Here is a 19,431-nt window from a genome sequence, read left to right on the forward strand (position 1 = left end):
ATACGCCCTCGCTCAAAGTCCGTCAACTGCACATACGGTTCACGCCCACGCTGTCGCGGCATGCTACCAGTGTTAAAGACTGCGATGGAGCTCCGTATGCCACGACAAACTGGCTGACACTGACGGCGGCGGTGCACAAATGCTGCGCAGCTAGCGCCATTCGACGGCCAACACCGCGGTTCCTGGTGTGTCCGCTGTGCCGCGCGTGTGATCATTGCTTGTACAGCACTCTCGCAGTGTCCGGAGCAAGTGTGGTGGGTCTGACACACCGGTGTCAATGTGTTCTTTTTTCCATTTCCAGGAGTGTAAATCTATACTCAATGTTAACAAATTTCTCTTCTTCAGAAACACTTTCCTTGCCATTGCCAGTCTACATTTTATATCCTCTCTACTTTGACCATCATCAGTTATTTTGCTTCCCAAATAGCAAAACTCCTTTACTACTTTAAGTGTCTCATTTCCTACTTTAATTCCCTCAGCATCACCCGACTTAATTCGACTACATTCCATTATCCTTGTTTTGCTTTTGTTGATGTTCATCTTATACCCTCCCTTCAAAATACTGTCAATTCTGTTCAACTGCTCTTCCAAGTCCTTTGCTGTCTCTGACAGAATTACAATGTCATCGGCGAACCTCAAAGTTTTTATTTCTTCTCCATAGATTTTAATACCTACTCCGAACTTTTCTTTTGTTTCCTTTACTGCTTGCTCAATATACAGATTGAATATCATCGGGGAGATGCTACAACCCTGTCTCACTCCCTTCCCAACCACTGCTTCCCTTTCATGCCCCTCGACTCTTATAATTGCCATCTGGTTTCTGCACAAATTGTAAATAGCCTTTTGCTCCCTGTATTTTACCCCCGCCACCTTCAGAATTTGAAAGAGAGTATTCCAGTCAACATTATCAAACGCTTTCTCTAAGTCTACAAATGCTAGAAATGTAGGTACTCTATTTTCTAAGTTAAGTCGTAGGGTCAGTATTGCCTCACGTGTTCCAACATTTCTACGGAATCCAAACTGATCTTCCCCAAGGTTGGCTTCTACTAGTTTTTCCATTCGTCTGTAAAGAATTTGCGTTAGTATTATGCAGCTGTGGCTTATTAAACTGCATTTCCTGTTCCACTTGCAAATACAGCGAGGGAAAAACGACTGTCTACATGTGTCCGTATCAGCGCCCTAATTCCTCATATTTTATCTTCGTTGTCAATAAGTGCTATGTATGTTGGCGGCAGCAGAATCATTTGACAGTCAGCTTCAAATGCCGGTTCTCTAAATTTTCTCAACAGTGTTTGTCGGAAAGAACATCGCATTCCCTCCATGATTCCCATCTGAGTTCCGGAAGCATCTCCATAACACTTACATGTTGTTCAAACCTACCAGTAACAAATCTAGCAACCTGCCTCTGAACTTCTTTGGTGTCTTCCTTTAATCCGACCTGGTACGGATTCCAAACATTCGAGCAGTACTCAAGAACAGGTCGCACCAGTGTCTTATAGGTAGTCTCCTTTACAGATGAACCACTTTTTCCAAAATTCTCTGAATAAAACCGAAGTCAACCATTCCATTCACCTTCCCTCCCACAGTTATCACATCCTCGTTCCACCTCATATCACTTCCCAATATTTTGCCCAGATATTTAAATGAGTTGACTGTCACTAGCAGGACTCTAGTAATACTGTATCCGAATATTACAGGTTTGGTCTTCCTATTCATCTGCAATAACTTACATTTTTCCACATTTAGGACTGGCTGCCATTCATCACAACAACTGGAAATTTTGTCTAAGTCACTTTGTATCCTCCTACAGTCACTTGACTTCAACAACTTATCACACACCAGAGCATCAGCAAAAAATCCCAGATTTCTGCCCACACTGTCTGCCAAATTATTTATGTATATAGAGAACAAAAGCTGTCCTACCACACTTCCCTGGGGCACTCCTGACAAAATACCCGTGTCTCTAATGAATACTCACATCGAGGGCAACATACTGGGTTCTATTACTTAAGAAGTCTTCTAGCTACTCTCATATCAGTGAACGTATTCGATATGCTCATATCTTCATTAACAGCCTTCAATCGGGCATCGTGTCAAACGCTTTCCATAAATCTTGGACTATAGATTTTTCCTGTTGCCCTTCATCCATAGTTCACACTCTGTTGCCCTTCATCCATAGTTCGCAGTACATCATGTGAAAAAAGGCCAGCTGAGATTCACATAAGTGATGCCTTATAAACCATGCTGATTCGTAGACATAAGCTTCTCAGTCTCAAGAAAGTTTATTATATCAAACTGAGAATATGTTTAAGGATACTGCAGCAAACAGAAGTTAGGGATATTGATCTGTAATTTTGTGTGTCCATTCTTTTACCCTTCTTATATACTGGAGTCACCTGCGCCTTTTTCCTGTCGCTTGGGGCTCTGTGCTGGGTGAGAGACTTGCGATAAATGCAAGCTAAGTAAGGGGCCAGGGCCACAGACTACTTCTTGTAAAATCAAAGTTGCTGCCAGAACAGTATCTCCAACATGTTGAATGAGGCCCAAAGGCATATACACTGAGTGCACATGCTGTTCTTTCCTGTCTCTTGCTGCCATTTCCTTAAGTGGTACCATTATTTGCTGTATGTTTGTACAGTATGTAATGCAAGAAATGTCACAAACATGTCACCGATGCAATTGTGTTTGTTAAAACATACCTTTAGATCATGAAAAAGTACGCTAAAATGTGGAAAATTTATCATTGACAGTTTCCAATGGCCATGCTTTCAATTTTCTGTGTGATAAAATTTATTTCTAACATCTGCACTGTCATCACTTAAACAAGAAGCTATTGAAAAATAAATCTGTGTTGATTAAGGGCCTGGTACAAGTTTTCAACTGGACGCCACTTCAGTGAGGTTTCTTCCCCCTAACCTACCCGAGCTAACCTACCCGAGTTATCCTGTCCAACAGAGAGGACGTTCAGTTCAGAGTTATAAAATATGTATTTGCATAAAGACTCCATCTGGAGAATATAATCACAAAAGTATATACAAATGAATGTAAATGAAAATCTCCTTGAAGTGATAAAACTCAGGTTTCGTCAAACACATCTGTAGTAACTGACAAAGACCAACAACCTGAAGACTATAAAATAGGAAATAAATAACAATGGACACACAAAAATAAAAAAATAGGACACACAGTAGTGAAACTGATGACAAGAAAGATGTATCTCTCATTACAGACAACTCCATATTAAAGAAAGCTGATGTGCCAAATTCAAAAATTTAAACCTGCCTAGGAACCTTGTCTCATCAATTGAATAAATACTTCAACAACATACTAAACTGAAACACAGATTCTCCAGATGAATCTCACATGTACTATGAAGATGTGTTCACACATGCAAGTACTAGGATTTTAATTAGTAGCAAAATATACAGAAGCTCAGTAAGTGAATAGTATACAGAGAGGATAAATAATACAATCAGAGAGCACAGTATTAAGTTATGAGGACTGAGGAGTATTTGTAGGTTCTAATAATTCATGTAGGAGGAAAGACAGTTTGCACTTCAATAGGTTAGGCACCAAGACAATTAGTACAATGTTAATAGGTACTAGCCAAATTTTAAGAACAGCATGAAAAATTAGCCAAGTCCACAACAAAGCTAAGATCAAAATGTTTCCAAAGCAAGTGTGTGCTTCAGTTATAAACAAAACAGAGACCAAATGTATTATGCACTAAAATGTAAACGATCACAATGCTGACTAACTGCAAAACTGTTTGAAAGTAAGAAATTATTTTGACTGTTTGGATGAAGAATGAAATTTTGATGGCTGCTATGTAGAATTAGTGGACCTAAATGTTATTGTGACATCAATTTAGGTAACCATTAAACATCATCCATAAATATTTCATGGTATGCTTGAATACCGAAGTGTGCTGGAAGCTGTGGGACATTATTGCGAAAAGACAGCTACACAATGGCCTGCAACAGAGAGACTGGTTTTATTGGATACATTAAGCATTATAAAACTGTATCTAATAATGTTGTAAATGTGACAAAATAAATGTCAAAACAATAATTCTCAGCCACAAACATAAACGGGAGGTAGAGTGGTCTCTCACTTAACCCTGAATAGGAATTAAAGTCTGTAGCCATGAAATTTCTAAAATTAAACTTTAAAGTGACATTGTAAATCCTGCACAAATACAAAGTGCTTCAATGAATTTTACATAAATATACTGAAATCACATTTCCATGTATTGGGTTATCAGGCACAAGATAAATCCTTTTGCATTTGGTGAAAAGTGTAAGTGTGTGTATGTTTCAAGAGAGACTTAGAAAATAATATGTGTTTTCACTGAAAATGAAACTTCTGCAGGCTGGAATGGTATGCCCACTAAAGTAATTAAATCAGTGTATAAAACAATAAGTCATCCACTAATTGCATTAATAAATAACTCTTTTGAAAAAGGTTGTTCTCCATATAGATCTACACTTTACAAACCATTGTGAAGTACACAGAAGAGAGTAGACTGCTTCTCGTTCCAATCATGTATGGAGCATGAAGGGTATTATTGCTTAAATGCCTCTGTGTACATTGTAATTAGCATAATCTTGCCTTTCTGGTACTAAAAGGAGGGATATGTAGGGGGTAGCACTAAACACCTCGATTAACCATTTAAAGTAGGTATTTTAAACTTTGTAAGTAGGCTGAAGACGAAGAGATAGAAAAAGTATATGAGGACGCAGAAAGAGTAATACAGTTCATCCACAGAGATGAAAATCTAATAGTCATGGGGGACTGGAAAGCAGTTGTAGGGGAAGGGGTATAAAAAAATGTTACAAGAGAATATATGGACTTAGGACAAGGAATGAGAGAAGAGAAACACTAATTAAGTTCTGTAACAAATTTCAGCTAGTAATAGTGAATACTCTGTTCAAGAATCACAAGAGGAGGAGGTATACTTGCAAAAGGCTGGGTGATATGGGAAGATTTCAGTTAGATTACATCACAGTCAGACAGAGATTCTGAAATCAGATTCTGGATTGTAGGGCATACCCAGGAGCAGATGTAGACTCAGATCATAACGTAGTAGTGATGAAGAGTATGCTGAAGTTTATGAGATTAGTCAGGAAGAATCAATACGCAAAGAAGTGGGATACGGAAGTACTAAGGAATGACGAGATACACTTTAAGTTCTCTAAGGCTATAGATACAGCAGTAAAGAATAGTTCAGTAGGCAGCACAGTTGAAGATTAATGGACATCTCTAAATAAGGTAATCACAGAAGTTGTAAAGAAAAACATAAGCACAAAGAAGGTAACTGTGAAGAAAGCATGGGTAACAGAAGAAATACCTCAGTTGATCGATGAAAAGAAGTACAAAAATATTAAGAGAAATTCGAGTATATAGAAACACAAATCGCTGAGAAATGAAATAATTTGGACGTGCAGGGAAGTTAAGACAAAATGGCTGCATGAAAAATGTGAAGAAATCGAAAAAGAAATGATTGTTGGAAGGAATGATTCACCATACAAGAAAGTCAAAACAGCCTTCGGTTAAATTAAAAGCAAAGGTAGTAACATTACGAGTGCAACAGGATTTCCACTGATAAACGCAGAGGAGAGAGCAGATAGGTGGAAAGAGTACACTGAAGGCCTCTAGGGGGAAGATTTGTCAAAATGCAATAGAAGAAGAAACAGGAGTTGATTTTGAAGAGAGAGGGGATCCAGTATGAGAAACAGAATTTAAGAGAGCTTTGGAAGATTTATGATCAAATAAGGCAGAAGGAATAGATAACATTCCATCAGAATTTCTAAAATCATTGGGGGGAGTGACAAAAAGACAACTGTTCACATTGGTGTATAGAATGTACGAGTCTGGCAACATACTATCTGACTTTCGGAAAAATATCATCCACACAATTCTTAAGACTGCAAGAGCTGACAAATGTGAGAATTATCACACAATCAGCTTAACAGCTCATGCATCCAAGTTGCTGACAAGAGTAATATACAGAAGAATGGAAAAGAAAATTGAGGATGTGTAGGACGACGATCAATTTAGTTTGGGAAAGGTAAAGGCACCAGACAGGCAATTCTGACACTGCAGTTGATAATGGGAGCAAGACTAAAAAAAAAAATCAAGACACATTCACAGGATTTGTTGACCTGGAAAAAGCATTCGACAATGTAAAATTATGCAAGATGTTTGAAATTCTGAGAAAAATAAGAGTACACTATAGGGAGAGACACGTAAAATACAGTACGTACAAGAGCCAAGAAGGAATAATAACCACCAAGAACGAAGTGCTTGGATTACAAATGGTGTAAGACAGCGAAGTAGTCTTTTGCCCCTACTGTTCAATCTGTACATCAAAGGAGCAATGATTGAAACGAAAGGTTCAGGAGTGGAATTAAAATTCAAGGTGAAAGTATATCAGTGACACAATTCACTGATGACATTGCTATCCTCAGTGAAAGTGGAGAAGAATTACATGATCTGCTGAACGGAATGAACAGTCTAATGAGAACAGAATATGGATTGAGAGTAAATCGAAGAAAGACAAAAGTAACGAGAAGTAGCAGAAATGAGAACAGTGAGAAACTTAACATCAGGACTGACAGTCATGAAGCAGATAAAATAAAGGAATTTTACTACCTAGGGAACAAAATAACTAATGAAAGACAGACCAAGTGTCATCTAAAGCAGACTAAAGGGTGTATACGCAGACAAGGAAAAAAAATTCCTGTATTTCCTGACTAAAAATACACTTTATCCCGGATGGAAACACATTTTCCGTGCTAAGTGACAGTATATTGTCCCTCGGGACTGTAAAACTTATCTTTTTAATGGTTCTGGTTTTATACATGGGTGTAGAATTTCCCGGCACTTTAGAAAACAAAACTCAGGGGGAAAAAAACACGTTTTGGAAAGATCTTTGATGTGAAGCAACATGTACCCTGCATATTTTTGTATTACGAAAGTATAAATTCTAATTCCATCAAACACCGCATGTTACTTTCCCAAGCATTGAAACTGAGACTGCAATGCGCTTTTGTAAGGCTGTCATAGCTCATTTCACGTGATCTCGCCAGCCGGCAGATATTGAGAGCGTAGGACAAGTGATGTAGTCAGCCAATTAGCAACATCACTGTTAAGTAGTGTGAACACACAAACAAGCAAAGTTAATGGTTTAAACTGATATACATAGTGTTACTACAAGAAAAGAAAAGCTTTCACATATAATATTGGTCTCTAAGGTAAATAAGCTGCAAGAGAAGCTAAGCTTCCAAATGCTGATCTTTTTGCACGTGTTACACTTCAAGATATATCACACAAATGTGCCAGTAAAATTTTTAATAATGAGATAAATCTCTGATCTTCTGGGCTCAAAATTCTTCCAAATGACTTGTCATTGAAGAGTTGATTTTTAAATGAGAGTCAAACGTAGTGTGATTTAAGAAATTCATTCTACATTCTCGTAAATAGTTCAACTTGCGTAAAAGGAAATTTACTTTGAAAGTTACACTTTTCAAATCAACATTCGCAATATTTTTCTGCGACCTGTTAGAAATATGTTCGTTTCAGCAGTTGCCAGAGAGCAACTGCTGGATGGCATTATTTGTAATCAGGAGAACAAAAACTCTTCAGAAAATTTGCACTCTTTGCTGCCTGTTAGCTAACAAGTTCCTGTTTTGTGTGACATGAAATTAAATATAGGATACATAAAACCAGTTATAACAAGAGACAAACAAGACAGTACACATTTCTTCAATCCTTAGCTCCTAGCATTTTTTCCCCTCTAATCTTGCTACAGCTTTATACGGTGTACTTTCCTTTCTGCGAAAGAATCTATTACCTCATCAAAATTTGTCAAACGTTTTGCCACATGAAAAATCGAAATGTCATTGTCTAATACTGAAAAATCTGTTAATACAAACAGCATCCAAGACCGGTGTGGTTTCTCGATTTGATTACGTATATTTTGTCACTGTCTACTCGACAAAACAAAATAGGCCTTCCTAATATTGCAACAATTTTAACACACACCAAATAAATGAGACTGTTATGACACAAATGGTCATTTTTGTAACACAACAGAATATAATTCACGAAGTACCAATATCAAATGCCTGTTAGGCCTACTACAAGCAAAAAGCTTTATGTTAGGAAATAGTTTCACATTTCATTTATTCTCTCCAGTTTCTCAAGCATGAGATCGAAAAGTAGTAGTACAAATTTTTTAATATAAATTTGGAATCGTGATATTCTTCCATAATTTGTGTGACGTCCCCATATCTTCTCCTTCCTCATTCTAACAAACAATCTTATCACTGATTCTGTAACTATTTCTGCCATTGTCGAAACTTATTCACCAGTTAACTTCACCAACCCTCTCAGAATCATGTTTTGTTATCCCGCGATTATTCTCCAGTCAGGCATTGTTAAATGTTCACGTTTTCCGCACTGCTTCCAGAACATAACTTAAGCGGCTGCTGGTCTGAGACTGTATAATTGGCCCTTATTAGTGTAGTGTTCTGGCCCAAAATTTTCTGCCAAAATTCTATTTTCTTGAGTGCACTGAGAAGATAATACATAATCTTTATTACCTGTTATTCCTGTTAGTCATTTATTTCCACTCTGGTTGTCTGAACCTATGGATTTCGCTAGTAAGTATAACAACGCTGATCATTCGCAAACCCAATCAACCATGTAATCAGACTGCAATTGGCATTCATCCGTTCGGCTTTATTCCACCCAGTTCACATAGCCCCGTCCCCTTTTGTCTGCAGGGAAGTTTATTTCTAGATATGATGAGAATTCCCGACAGACATCAAATACACTATGCACGCATTCAAAAATCAACTTATGGTTCATTCAGAAATAAACTTAGAAGGTGTTCAAATATGTTAAAAACCAACATGGATGGGTTCAAAATCTATGAATAATCAGGCCAGATACCTCGGTTTGCCCCCCCCCCCCCCCCTCCCCCCGCCCTCCCACCACCTAGCCCGGTAGCATCTATGTGCTTACTTCCATTGCTTACACAGCCAACAGCCACATTTCTGCAGCCAGAAGCGGGAGAAGTTATGTGACTCAACTGCGCAAGTTGTGATGTCACGTTCATCAGAGGCAATTTGTTGTTATGAAGCATTGCCGTCTTCCTAAAGCCATTAACACATTTTGCTGCTGGCAGACGCTTGTACGAGTACTGTGTTTTGTTGTTGTATACGGCGCATTTCCTCTACGGTTTAAGTTTTATTTTCATTTTTGTCTCACGTTTATATTTTATTGCTGCAGCATTATTCTGCAGTAGGGGGATACAGTAACGTCCTTTATTAGAGTATCGGCTCTTACCAGTCAAAATAACAAATGATGAAAATTAGGTGGAAAACACTGACAAGGTGAATGTACAGGATGATAGGACACCTGCTAAGACATCAAGGAATGACTTCCATAGTACTGAAGGGAGCTGTAGAGGGTAAAAATTGTACAGGATGACAGATATTGAAACACATCCAGCAAATGATTGAGGATGTAGGCTGCAAGGGCTACTCTGACATGAAGAGGTTGGCACAGCACATGAATTCATGATGGGCAGCATCAAACCAGCCAGAAGACTGATGCCTCAATAAAGTAAGCTTTCATGGGATAATTTCCACCTACCTTCCAGCATTTGCCACAGGGATGGGAAAAAGTGATACTGGTATTTTACTTCTGAATAACTGGTATTTTCTTGGCCTCAGTTATATCAGTTTTTTTATTTTTTACCCATAACTGGGTAAAAAAAGAAAACGAAAAAATATATAAATTTGTCAGAGCAGTGGTGCTAAACTTTTTAGATTTTCAACAAAACTTTTTTTTTTAATTTAGTAATGTTTATTCATAAAAATTCCACTGCTTTTAAGTACAGGATTTTTATACATATAAGAAAAGGTATCAGAGCTATTTTAACAACAGTGCTGAAAGTTAGAAATAAACAAAAAATGCATTACATAAGAAACAGTACAGCTATACTGAGACAATAATGTACCTATTGCATTTTTCTACTCAGAACCAGTGATCCTTTCATTTTTTTGGGAGCAGAGTACAAGGTGTATGCCAGCCATGCACCCTGTAGCCACAAATTCAATTATTAGCGATTGGAATTTTTGTGGCTTCAGAAGGATTGGTATCATCTTTGCACGATACTGTTTCTGATGAAAGGAGCTGACTATCCAATCAGCACATTATGGCGCAAGTATCTGTGAACTGATTGAACAACAAACATTGGCCAATGGATTAATTCATTACTGAAATTCTAACTGTTGTCAAGTAATTGTTACTGGTAAATGCTGTACTTTGCCTATTATCCAAATTTTTCATTTGAAAGGGAATGTTATTTTTGTCATAAACAAATCAAAGGGAAAAAAAAACGCTGCAAATTTTACAAAAAAAAAAAAGCTTACTTTCCTGACATTTTCATGAAATAATAAATGAGAAATAAAATTAAGGCAACATTAATAAATTAAAAACTTAATGATTCATTCACTGTTTATAATAAAAATAGAAAGCAGCTGATCTGCTGCCTGTGTTTGAATACTTATGTTCAGAAAAAACAAAACACCACAGAAATTATTAGCATTTCAGTCACCTCGGTTCAGCATGTGTCCTGTTGTCTAGTAGGCACAGATTCTGACACAGGCCCTGATAACTTTAACCGTGCTTGTCGGTATCGACATATATAATGTGTGAATGGTCCTATGGTACAGCCATCCGTGCTGCATTCACCTGGTTCGAAAGTTCATCTATGGTGGTTGGCATTGGGTCACAGCGCTGCACCTGTCATTTCACCACATCCCACACATATTTGATTGGTTACAAGTCTGGTGATATGGCAGGCCAGGCAAGAGGATGACATCCTGTGACACCAAGAAGGCACCTTTTCATGCAGCAACAAATGGTCGTACATTGTCTTGCTGAAAACATGGTGTCTGGTGTGTTGTGCAGAAAGGGTATGGCTACAGGTCGCAGGATGCCATTCACGTAGATCACACTGTTCACAGTGCCCTCGACACGCACCAACTGTGATTTGTGGTTGTACCCAATAGGAACCCGCACCATGTCACTGTGATGCCTCACCCCTGTCTGCAGAGAACCATAATGCAGCCATAATTTTCAAACAAACAGAGCCTGGATTCATCAGCAAACACTATCTGATGCCATTCCTGCCCCCGGTGACATCTTTCATACACCATTACTGTCTAGCAATTTCTACACATTTGTCAAAGGTAGGCGGAAAAGTGGATGATGCACACATAACCCATGCCATTATAAACGGCAACGGGCTATCACCTGGTAGTGTACGAAGTGTTATACAATTCCACTGTTGCGCCAGAGTGGTTCAAATGCTTTTCAGAAATCAAGAAATAATGTATACCCCTGACTGTCTTGTCCATGGCTTTGAGAGTGTCATGGGGAAAAAGTGTGTACTAGGTTTTGCATGTCCAATGTTTTTGAAATCCATTCTGGGTGGTAAGGATCAATCATTCTGTTCAACGTATCTCATTATGTCTGAGCTCGGGATTCTTTAATGACGGATGTCAAGGATAATGGGTGACAGTTCTGGGTATCACTTCTGCTACCCTTCTTGTAAATCGATGTGACCTGTGCTTTTTTTCCCAAGAACTGGCTCTACTCTTCGTTCAAGGGATTTATGATAAAACTGTAGTTGGAAGAAAGGGCTAACTCAGCTGCAGCTTCTGTACAGAACTAGATATGGATTCTTTTGGAACCATGAGCTTAGTTCAATTTTAGCAATGTCAACCGTTTTTCAATGGCACTGATACTAATATCTGTATCACTTATATTTGAAATGGCGTAGGAAATAAACTGGGCAATACTCCTGCATTTACTTTTGTAAAGTAACATTTGAAAATGATATTCAACATTTCTACTTTTGTTCCATCTGTCAGTCTAGATGGTACTGATCACCTTTACATATGACAAAAATTTCTTTGGATGTGGTGGTGGTGGTGGTGGTGGTGCTGGTGGGTGGTGGGTGGTGGGTGGGGGGTGGGGAGAGGGATCTCCCTATAATATTCTACAATGATAATTGTTGAAGATTTTGTGAATTACCCTCGACAGCCAAACATGTTTCTTTCAGCATCTTTTAGTTTGAAGATGTATTAAAATATTCTCAGGGGAAGAAATGGGGAAATATCATGCTAATATCTCTTTCCTTTTCTTCCCAAATGTATTTGCAAAGGTAGTTGCAATCCAGATGCAAATGTTTTATTATAAAACATGAGATTATTCTGAACACCCAATTTGGTTTCCAACAAGGAGATATGTACATGCCATAAATAAGTATATTGATAAGATTAGCATCTTGTTAGACGACAATAATAAAGTTACAGTAATATTTTCTGACCTTACAAAAGGCTTTGATTCATAAACCACATCTTGACAATCCCAAAAGCAGATACGTCAAGGGATTAAAGGCAATGTGCTACAGTGACTTAGGTCGTGTTTACAGGGGTGAAGAAAAATATGAGAACACCAGACACACACACATCAGCATACCTAACACCATGTAGGAAAACTGTTGGCATTCAAAAAAGCTTCCAGTCATCTTGGACTGGGAAAATACACTATTCTTCCTGCAAAACAGGAAAGTTCAGGTAATGCTGATGGAGGTGGACAGGGATCAAGCACCATCTCTCCAAAGTAGACCATAAAGGCTCAATAACAGTGAGACCATCTGGCGGCTGTGGTGGCCTGGGGAGATGTGACAATTCATCCTCAAACGCGCAAAACCAGTCCCAGATGATACAAGCTGGTGTGAATAGGGGCCTGTCATCTTGGAACAAACACTGTACTGTGGAATGGACCTGGTCAGCAGAAATGGTCACTTAATGCTTGGCAATAATGTGACCTTGCAGAGTTACCACGGGGCACATGGAATAGCACAATATAACAGCCCAAATTACCACCAAACACCTGTGATGTTTTACTCTCGTGATGGAAACTCAGCCCGAAGTTGTAAATAGTGTGAAACAAGATACATCTGACCAAATGACATTGTTCCATCGCTCGATAGTCCTGGTTTTATGGCTCTGGAACCAAATTTTCCAGTTCTGGGCATTTGCATCACTAAGCAAACACGGTGACCTAAACCTAATTTTAATAACATAATCACCCTTCATCACAAAAAAGTATTTTTATGGTGACCAGATCATTTTCAGATTATAAGGAATCACTGAAATTTAACATTTCCTTCTCTTTCTTTTTGCGATCAAAGACAGATTATTTTATTAAAATTTGCTTCAGTCATGAGTGGTTTCCGAATTCCAGCTTGCCATGAAATTGCCTGCTTATGGAGGTTCCTTTGTGTCGGTTTTGTGCTCACAGGGTTTGCAAGTACGACATTCAAGCTCCGCTGGGACATTTGCTGCTGTCATCCTCTTATTTTTTGTCACAGTCCTCTTCAATGACCATCTGTCACAATCACTGAATACACATTTCATCTGCATTGTGACTTAACAGACAATATTTTTCCACTTTCCCCATACGCGGTATAAATCTCCGATAAGGTTCCGCCTGAAACACCAAATACCTCAGCGAACTCAGTTATAGAGGCACCCGCCATACAAGCACCAACAGTTCGCTCACATTCAGATTCACTTAGCTCCGACATAATGCACTCACAACTACACTGAACACTGTTCTGACCGTGACTGACACTTGTAATGTACTGAGGACACTGTGCAGGAACATCTGTGGTTAAACACAATACTGCAACTCGCAAGCTTGACTAGCATCTGCATTTTGTTCAGTGTTTCCATATTTTTGTCCAACTCCAGCTTAGTCTAGGCAATTTGTGCTCAATTTTAAGCAGAGCAAAAACCAGTTATTCATGCATCTCCTGAACTGTGTGTTGTACAACAACATAATTTTGCATGTGTATTCAGTGGTGTGTATGGATATTGTCTGCAAACAGTGTTGCAGAGTCGTTAGTAAAGAAGTAATGAATTAAGATGCTGATGCTGAACTTTGATGGTATGAAGAATGATAATGTAGTAAGTGATGAACTTTTTTCCTGTCATCATTTTGTAGGGGTGTCAATGAGATAAAGCTTTGCAAAAGTTTGAAATTAGGTGTAAAGTTTGTCAGAAGTCACTAAGTCATTCTCAAATATGGGATGAATATAGTCCAGCCATTTGAACAGTCAGTTACACTGCCTCAAGACAAACACAAAGTTTCTAACTGCAACAATTGTCTTACTGTGTACCTCTGAATGAACAGATAGTGGTCGCATTTTCAATTCAGTCAATAACTAAGCAAAATATAGAACATAAAATTTCCGATGGGCAACGTACAACTGGTAGCAGGTACTGGGACAGTGGTTTAGTAATACAGATGTTAATGATTTGCCCAGCTATGCCAAATTACCTTTAGTTCTGTCTGCAGATTTTAACTGAAAATAGTGAAGCTGAAAATATCTTTGATTTCATAAGTAAACAATGGAAACTCCAGGTAGGCATTCCGGCCCGAAGTGCTGGAGTTGGCAGGCGTGTGTATGTAAAGTGTGCTTGCTCGTGTGTGTGACTGGCGTGTGTCACTGAGGAAGGCTGTGGCCAAAAGCTGCATGCAAGTGTCTTAAATGTGCCTGTCTGCAACTTGACGTGTCTCTTTACAGTAAGTAGCAATCTGTCTTTTGAACATTGTTCACTTCGTAATTAATTAATATGCTGAACAACTTAGAAACAGATTGGTACTGAAGATCTCAAAAACACATATGGCACAATTTGAGACACAACAATCAAAAATGTTAGGTTAAAGGTATGCCATAAAAATAACAGAACTGAATCCTACCAGATTTTCAGGACTAAATCTAGATAAGAATTTAAACTAAACAATGGAAAATTCACAATTGAGTAAGGACAATATTATGTCTCTAGCACATTCGTGCATGCACTCACAAAAGGAGCACTACACTCCCCCTTCCCACCCCTAACCTGCTATCCCTCCCCCTCTCAACCCAGCCTCCTCCATACCTCCACCATTCACTGATTGCTTCTCCCATCAGGTGCAGTCAATCGAAATCTGGCCTCGGTGGCCATAGACAGTGTTCGTGCGTGCGTGCGTGTGTTTGTGTGTGTGTGTGTTTTTTACTCTAGATTAAGGCCTTTTGACTGAAAGTTGAAACGTATAGCAGTCTTTTTATTGTGCCTGTCTGTGACTTAAGTTCTTTCACAATACTCTCATAAGAATTCTAACTTGAACACGTATACCGGGCACCTATCGAGTAACTTGGGGAACCAGTGCCACTGACATGGACATGTGGGAATTTGTGTACTACAGTTATTTTGAATTGATGATAAGGTATGGAATTATAGACAGAAAATCTTCTTCAACTGATTTCTTGTACTAAATGTCACTGCTAAACTTGTCACATTAATTCTCTACAACAATCTGAGCTATCAAGAATACTCACCATTGTCTGTATAAGCAAAGCAGGTTGCTACGCAACAGTCTGAACAGAAATGTTACTACTCAGTGGAAGAGTTCATAAATAACAAATTGGTAATTTAAGCAGGATGTCATTCATTATTAACATTATTATGTAAACACACCGGTTCACTGTCAGGAAAAAATTCTTAACGTTAGAATACTGTTCCACTGCCTCATTACCTACAATTTTATAAAAGTGAATTATTGCACAATACCATTTTTCACGTCTCCTGTACTTTAATTAGATGATTATCAAGACTATGTCACGAGATGAAAAAAATACTATTCAGTATCGGAGAGAATCTGGTGTAATTAGGTAGCAGTCCAGGAATGGAATGATCAGCTTTAAAGGTTGGAAGTATAGCTTGCTTTCAAGTCAATAAATGTTTTCCAATGATCTTCTGAAATAACAAACATATTTGGTTCAACAATTTTTATGGAGGAAATGTAATATTTTAAAAAACAGCAAGATAAAAAAAATTAGAATTCCACGACAGTCTTCTGATACACCTAGTACCACCTCCCCCCACATGGTCAAAAACTTTTTCACATGAAACTGTCTGGAATTAAGTAGCAAAATTTCTGGACAATAATATGGAATAAAAAGTTCTGTTTTCTGTTCATTAAACTATTATTATGTGCTAGTCAGTAATTATAGTCTTTCAATCCTTTATTACAAAATTTTCAACATGATTTATTAACTTGTCTTATTCAAGGAAACTGGCATTAAATGGCGAAGGTTGGTTGGTTGGTTGGTTTGGGGAAGGAGACCAGACAGCGAGGTCATCGGTCTCATCAGATTAGGGAAGGACGGGGAAGGACGTCGGCTGTGCCCTTTGAAAGGAACCATCCCGGCATTTGCCTGGAGCAATTTAGGGAAATCACGGAAAACCTAAATCAGGATGGCCAGACGCGGGATTGAACCGTCGTCCTCCCGAATGCGAGTCCAGTGTCTAACCACTGCGCCACCTCGCTCGGTAAATGGGGAAGGGATTTTCGATGTGGCATGGAATAATTCTTTTATATAAACTCCATTTTGTGCTGTTATGTAAAAAGTGATGTTTAATAGGAACATATTTTTTAATTGTAAAATTATCAGCTGTGTGTCAATTGATCTGCATTCAAAAATCACTATTACTGATGCTAATTAAACAACAAGTGATTTAAATTGAAGGACGAGGGGACAGAAAGGAAGCAAAGGGGAGGGATCATTGACACCAGCTGCATCAGGACTTCGTGTGGCATCGGCAGCGACTAGTGAAAACCAGGATTAGAACCCGGGATCTCCTGCTTATTAGGCAGGTGCTTTGACCACTTGCACCACCTGGACACCGTGTTTATCACAGCTGCATGGACTCTCTCTGCACGCCTCATGGTTGACCCACCTTCCCCCCCAACCGCCACCTATCCGCAGCCCACATCCCTGTGTTAGTGCTTATATAGTCGCTTCATCATTGGACTACACGGCACTTAACATCACCCAGGAGAATGGCACAGAACTTGCCCACCTTCATCGCATGGCGCTTCCGGACTACGCCTTCAATGTATTGCTTGCCAGAGTGCTGAGGGCAGCCACTGTGCACATGCCCCCATCGCCTTCTTTCCATACATTCGGCATTGCTTCACACATGTTTAAGTGGACATTGTCGGCCCTATGATGGCTGCCGCTAACCCCTTGCCATGGTGCACATGTTTACCCACTGGCCTGAGGCAATGCCAATATCCACCATTACCTCTACCACGGTAGCCTTATTTTGCAATTCTGTAATTATTTTAACAGGTTAGGTAGGGGAACATCCCTGAAGTGGCAACCTTATTAGTAGCAGGTGTTAAACTTGCATTTACAACCTTGGGCACACAAATTATTTCTTTTTTATGACTGCATAGTAGGTTGAGGTTTGAAAATAGATATAAAACTGTGAGCAGGTGGAATCACACTGAAATTACATTGACAACAGCAAACAGAATGTTTCACAATTATTTTTTCATTGTGAACACTAATTCTAAAAAATGATACTAAAATGAAAAGAATACCTTTCATGAACTGAATCTCTGTCCTCGGAATGATGTACCTGTAAAAATTAAGAATAAAATCAGGTAACAACTCATATTATCACCAAACAATATTTTTGTTTGGTGATTAAATTGCAAATATATACAGATAGTTCCAAGTCATTACATTTCCAGGGAATAATATATAATATTTCAATATTACACACACTGTTGAAGCACAAGTTATGAAATCAATAAGATATCACCCTCTGTTGACATCAATAACAACATGCAGAATATCTGTTAGCTCTTCAGGAAGGTTTCAAGCAGAAAACACTAAGCCATGATTTGACATTGAAAGTAAATTTGTAACTTTTGGCATCCCAGAGTCAGTGTGTGTGGCAGTGTTCAACAAACAGTACAAAGCTCTACTGTACAAGATGTTATGGTAACTGCATGGGAAATATCAATCTTCTCTAACTTCAACAGAACACTAAAATAGCTCTTTTCTACAGAAAAGAAAATTGGTCATGTGAATTTTTTTTCAAACATTTTGATTCTGGCTGATGTATCTGGCACCATGTACCAACACAGGCTGCAGCTCTCCTTTCTAAAATGTTTTGCACCACCTGCATGTGTTTGGGTTCCAGGGGAGCAAAGAGTGAAAGAACAAAGATTATGAAACTAGACAATAATTTTACTGTGAAATAAAACACACCAGTAACCAAAATGAAGGCAATCTGCTTAAAAGTGCACAACTTTGCACACCTGTTATGCCAAAATCTGCTGCTGGGGAACATTCTGTACAGCACTGCTCCAGCCACGCATTTCTAACATGCTAACATGCTTCACAGCATTCTCTGCCCATAAGGATATCGCAACACTATTACTCGAACTGGAAACTTACTTCACTGGTGGTCATCCTGAGAATATCCAGTGTGAGAGTGGTGACCCACAGCAAGTGTCAACTGCTCCCATGTACGCTCAAACTGATTCATGTCAGAAGGTCCTGCCGGCCATTCCATTTAGCGGATTCCTGCCTGCCAGAGGACCGTATTCACGAGGTGGGCACAATCCAATCATGCTTTATTCTCTCAAAAGACAAACACATCACAAATGTCGAATGTAGTGCAGAACAGTGGGTTGGAGGATCGTGTTCTGTCACTGCACGGCCCTCTAATTACCCTCGATACGGCTGAGATGCACCTGACAGCCATATGCTATACTGGTACAATACACAGCTGATCCCACCTGCCTACTGATCCTGTGGGACTGTGATTCACATGAGCACTAGTAAATGTCATGTGACTAAGGCCTCCTGTCGGGTAGACCGTTCACCGGGTGAAGTCTTTTGATTTGACGCCACTTGGGCGACTTGTGCGTCAATGGGGATGAAATGATGATGATTAGGACAACACAACACCCAGCCCTTGAGTGGAGAAAATCTCCGACCCAACCGGGAATCGAACCCAGGCCCTTAGGATTGGCATTCTGTCGCACTGACCACTCAGCTACCGGGGGCAGACATTAGCACTGGTACCTGCACGCTTCCATATTTTTTTGCAATGATCATCCCGTATCAGACGAATGCTGCACTTAACTGTGAAGAGTCACTCATGCCATTTTTGTGGTGCAATACCAGGTGTTACCTTGCCTATCTTCTGCATACATCACTATGACAGGGGGTTGTACTGTTGTTTGTAATGAACACCTACAGAAAAATTGACTGTGTGGAGCATTCCGTCTAGGCTGGCACTGCCCTTACCGTGTGCAGTTTTGTATATATTGTAGCCTCCCCTGACAGTAGGCAATCAATGTTTTGTGAATACTGTGGCACTGCCCCTCCTGAAATCGATTCCACACACCATATTTCAGTAGAACAATGCCTGGCCCCATGTGGCGAGGAATGTGCAAACCTTTTTTGAAAAATAATATGTACCAGTGCTT

At 39.2% G+C, this 19,431-nt stretch overlaps 1 protein-coding gene across 9 annotated transcripts in view; it reads right to left on the minus strand.

The window, feature by feature from the left end:
* Positions 1 to 19,431, minus strand: part of LOC124619308 (gastrula zinc finger protein XlCGF17.1-like) — a 176,826-nt gene that overhangs the window by 54,438 nt on the left and 102,957 nt on the right. For 8 of the 9 annotated variants that reach the window (XM_047145616.1, XM_047145614.1, XM_047145608.1 and 5 more), the window contains one exon: positions 17,527 to 17,564. In XM_047145616.1, coding sequence (XP_047001572.1) covers positions 17,527 to 17,564 — 38 coding nt within the window. Of the gene's footprint in view, positions 1 to 10,034; positions 10,249 to 17,526; positions 17,565 to 19,431 lie in introns of those variants that run through there. The other variant, XM_047145615.1, reaches the window with a different exon arrangement.

The sequence above is a fragment of the Schistocerca americana genome, chromosome 6, assembly GCF_021461395.2.
Source record: "Schistocerca americana isolate TAMUIC-IGC-003095 chromosome 6, iqSchAmer2.1, whole genome shotgun sequence".
Taxonomy (NCBI): Eukaryota; Metazoa; Arthropoda; class Insecta; order Orthoptera; family Acrididae; genus Schistocerca; species Schistocerca americana.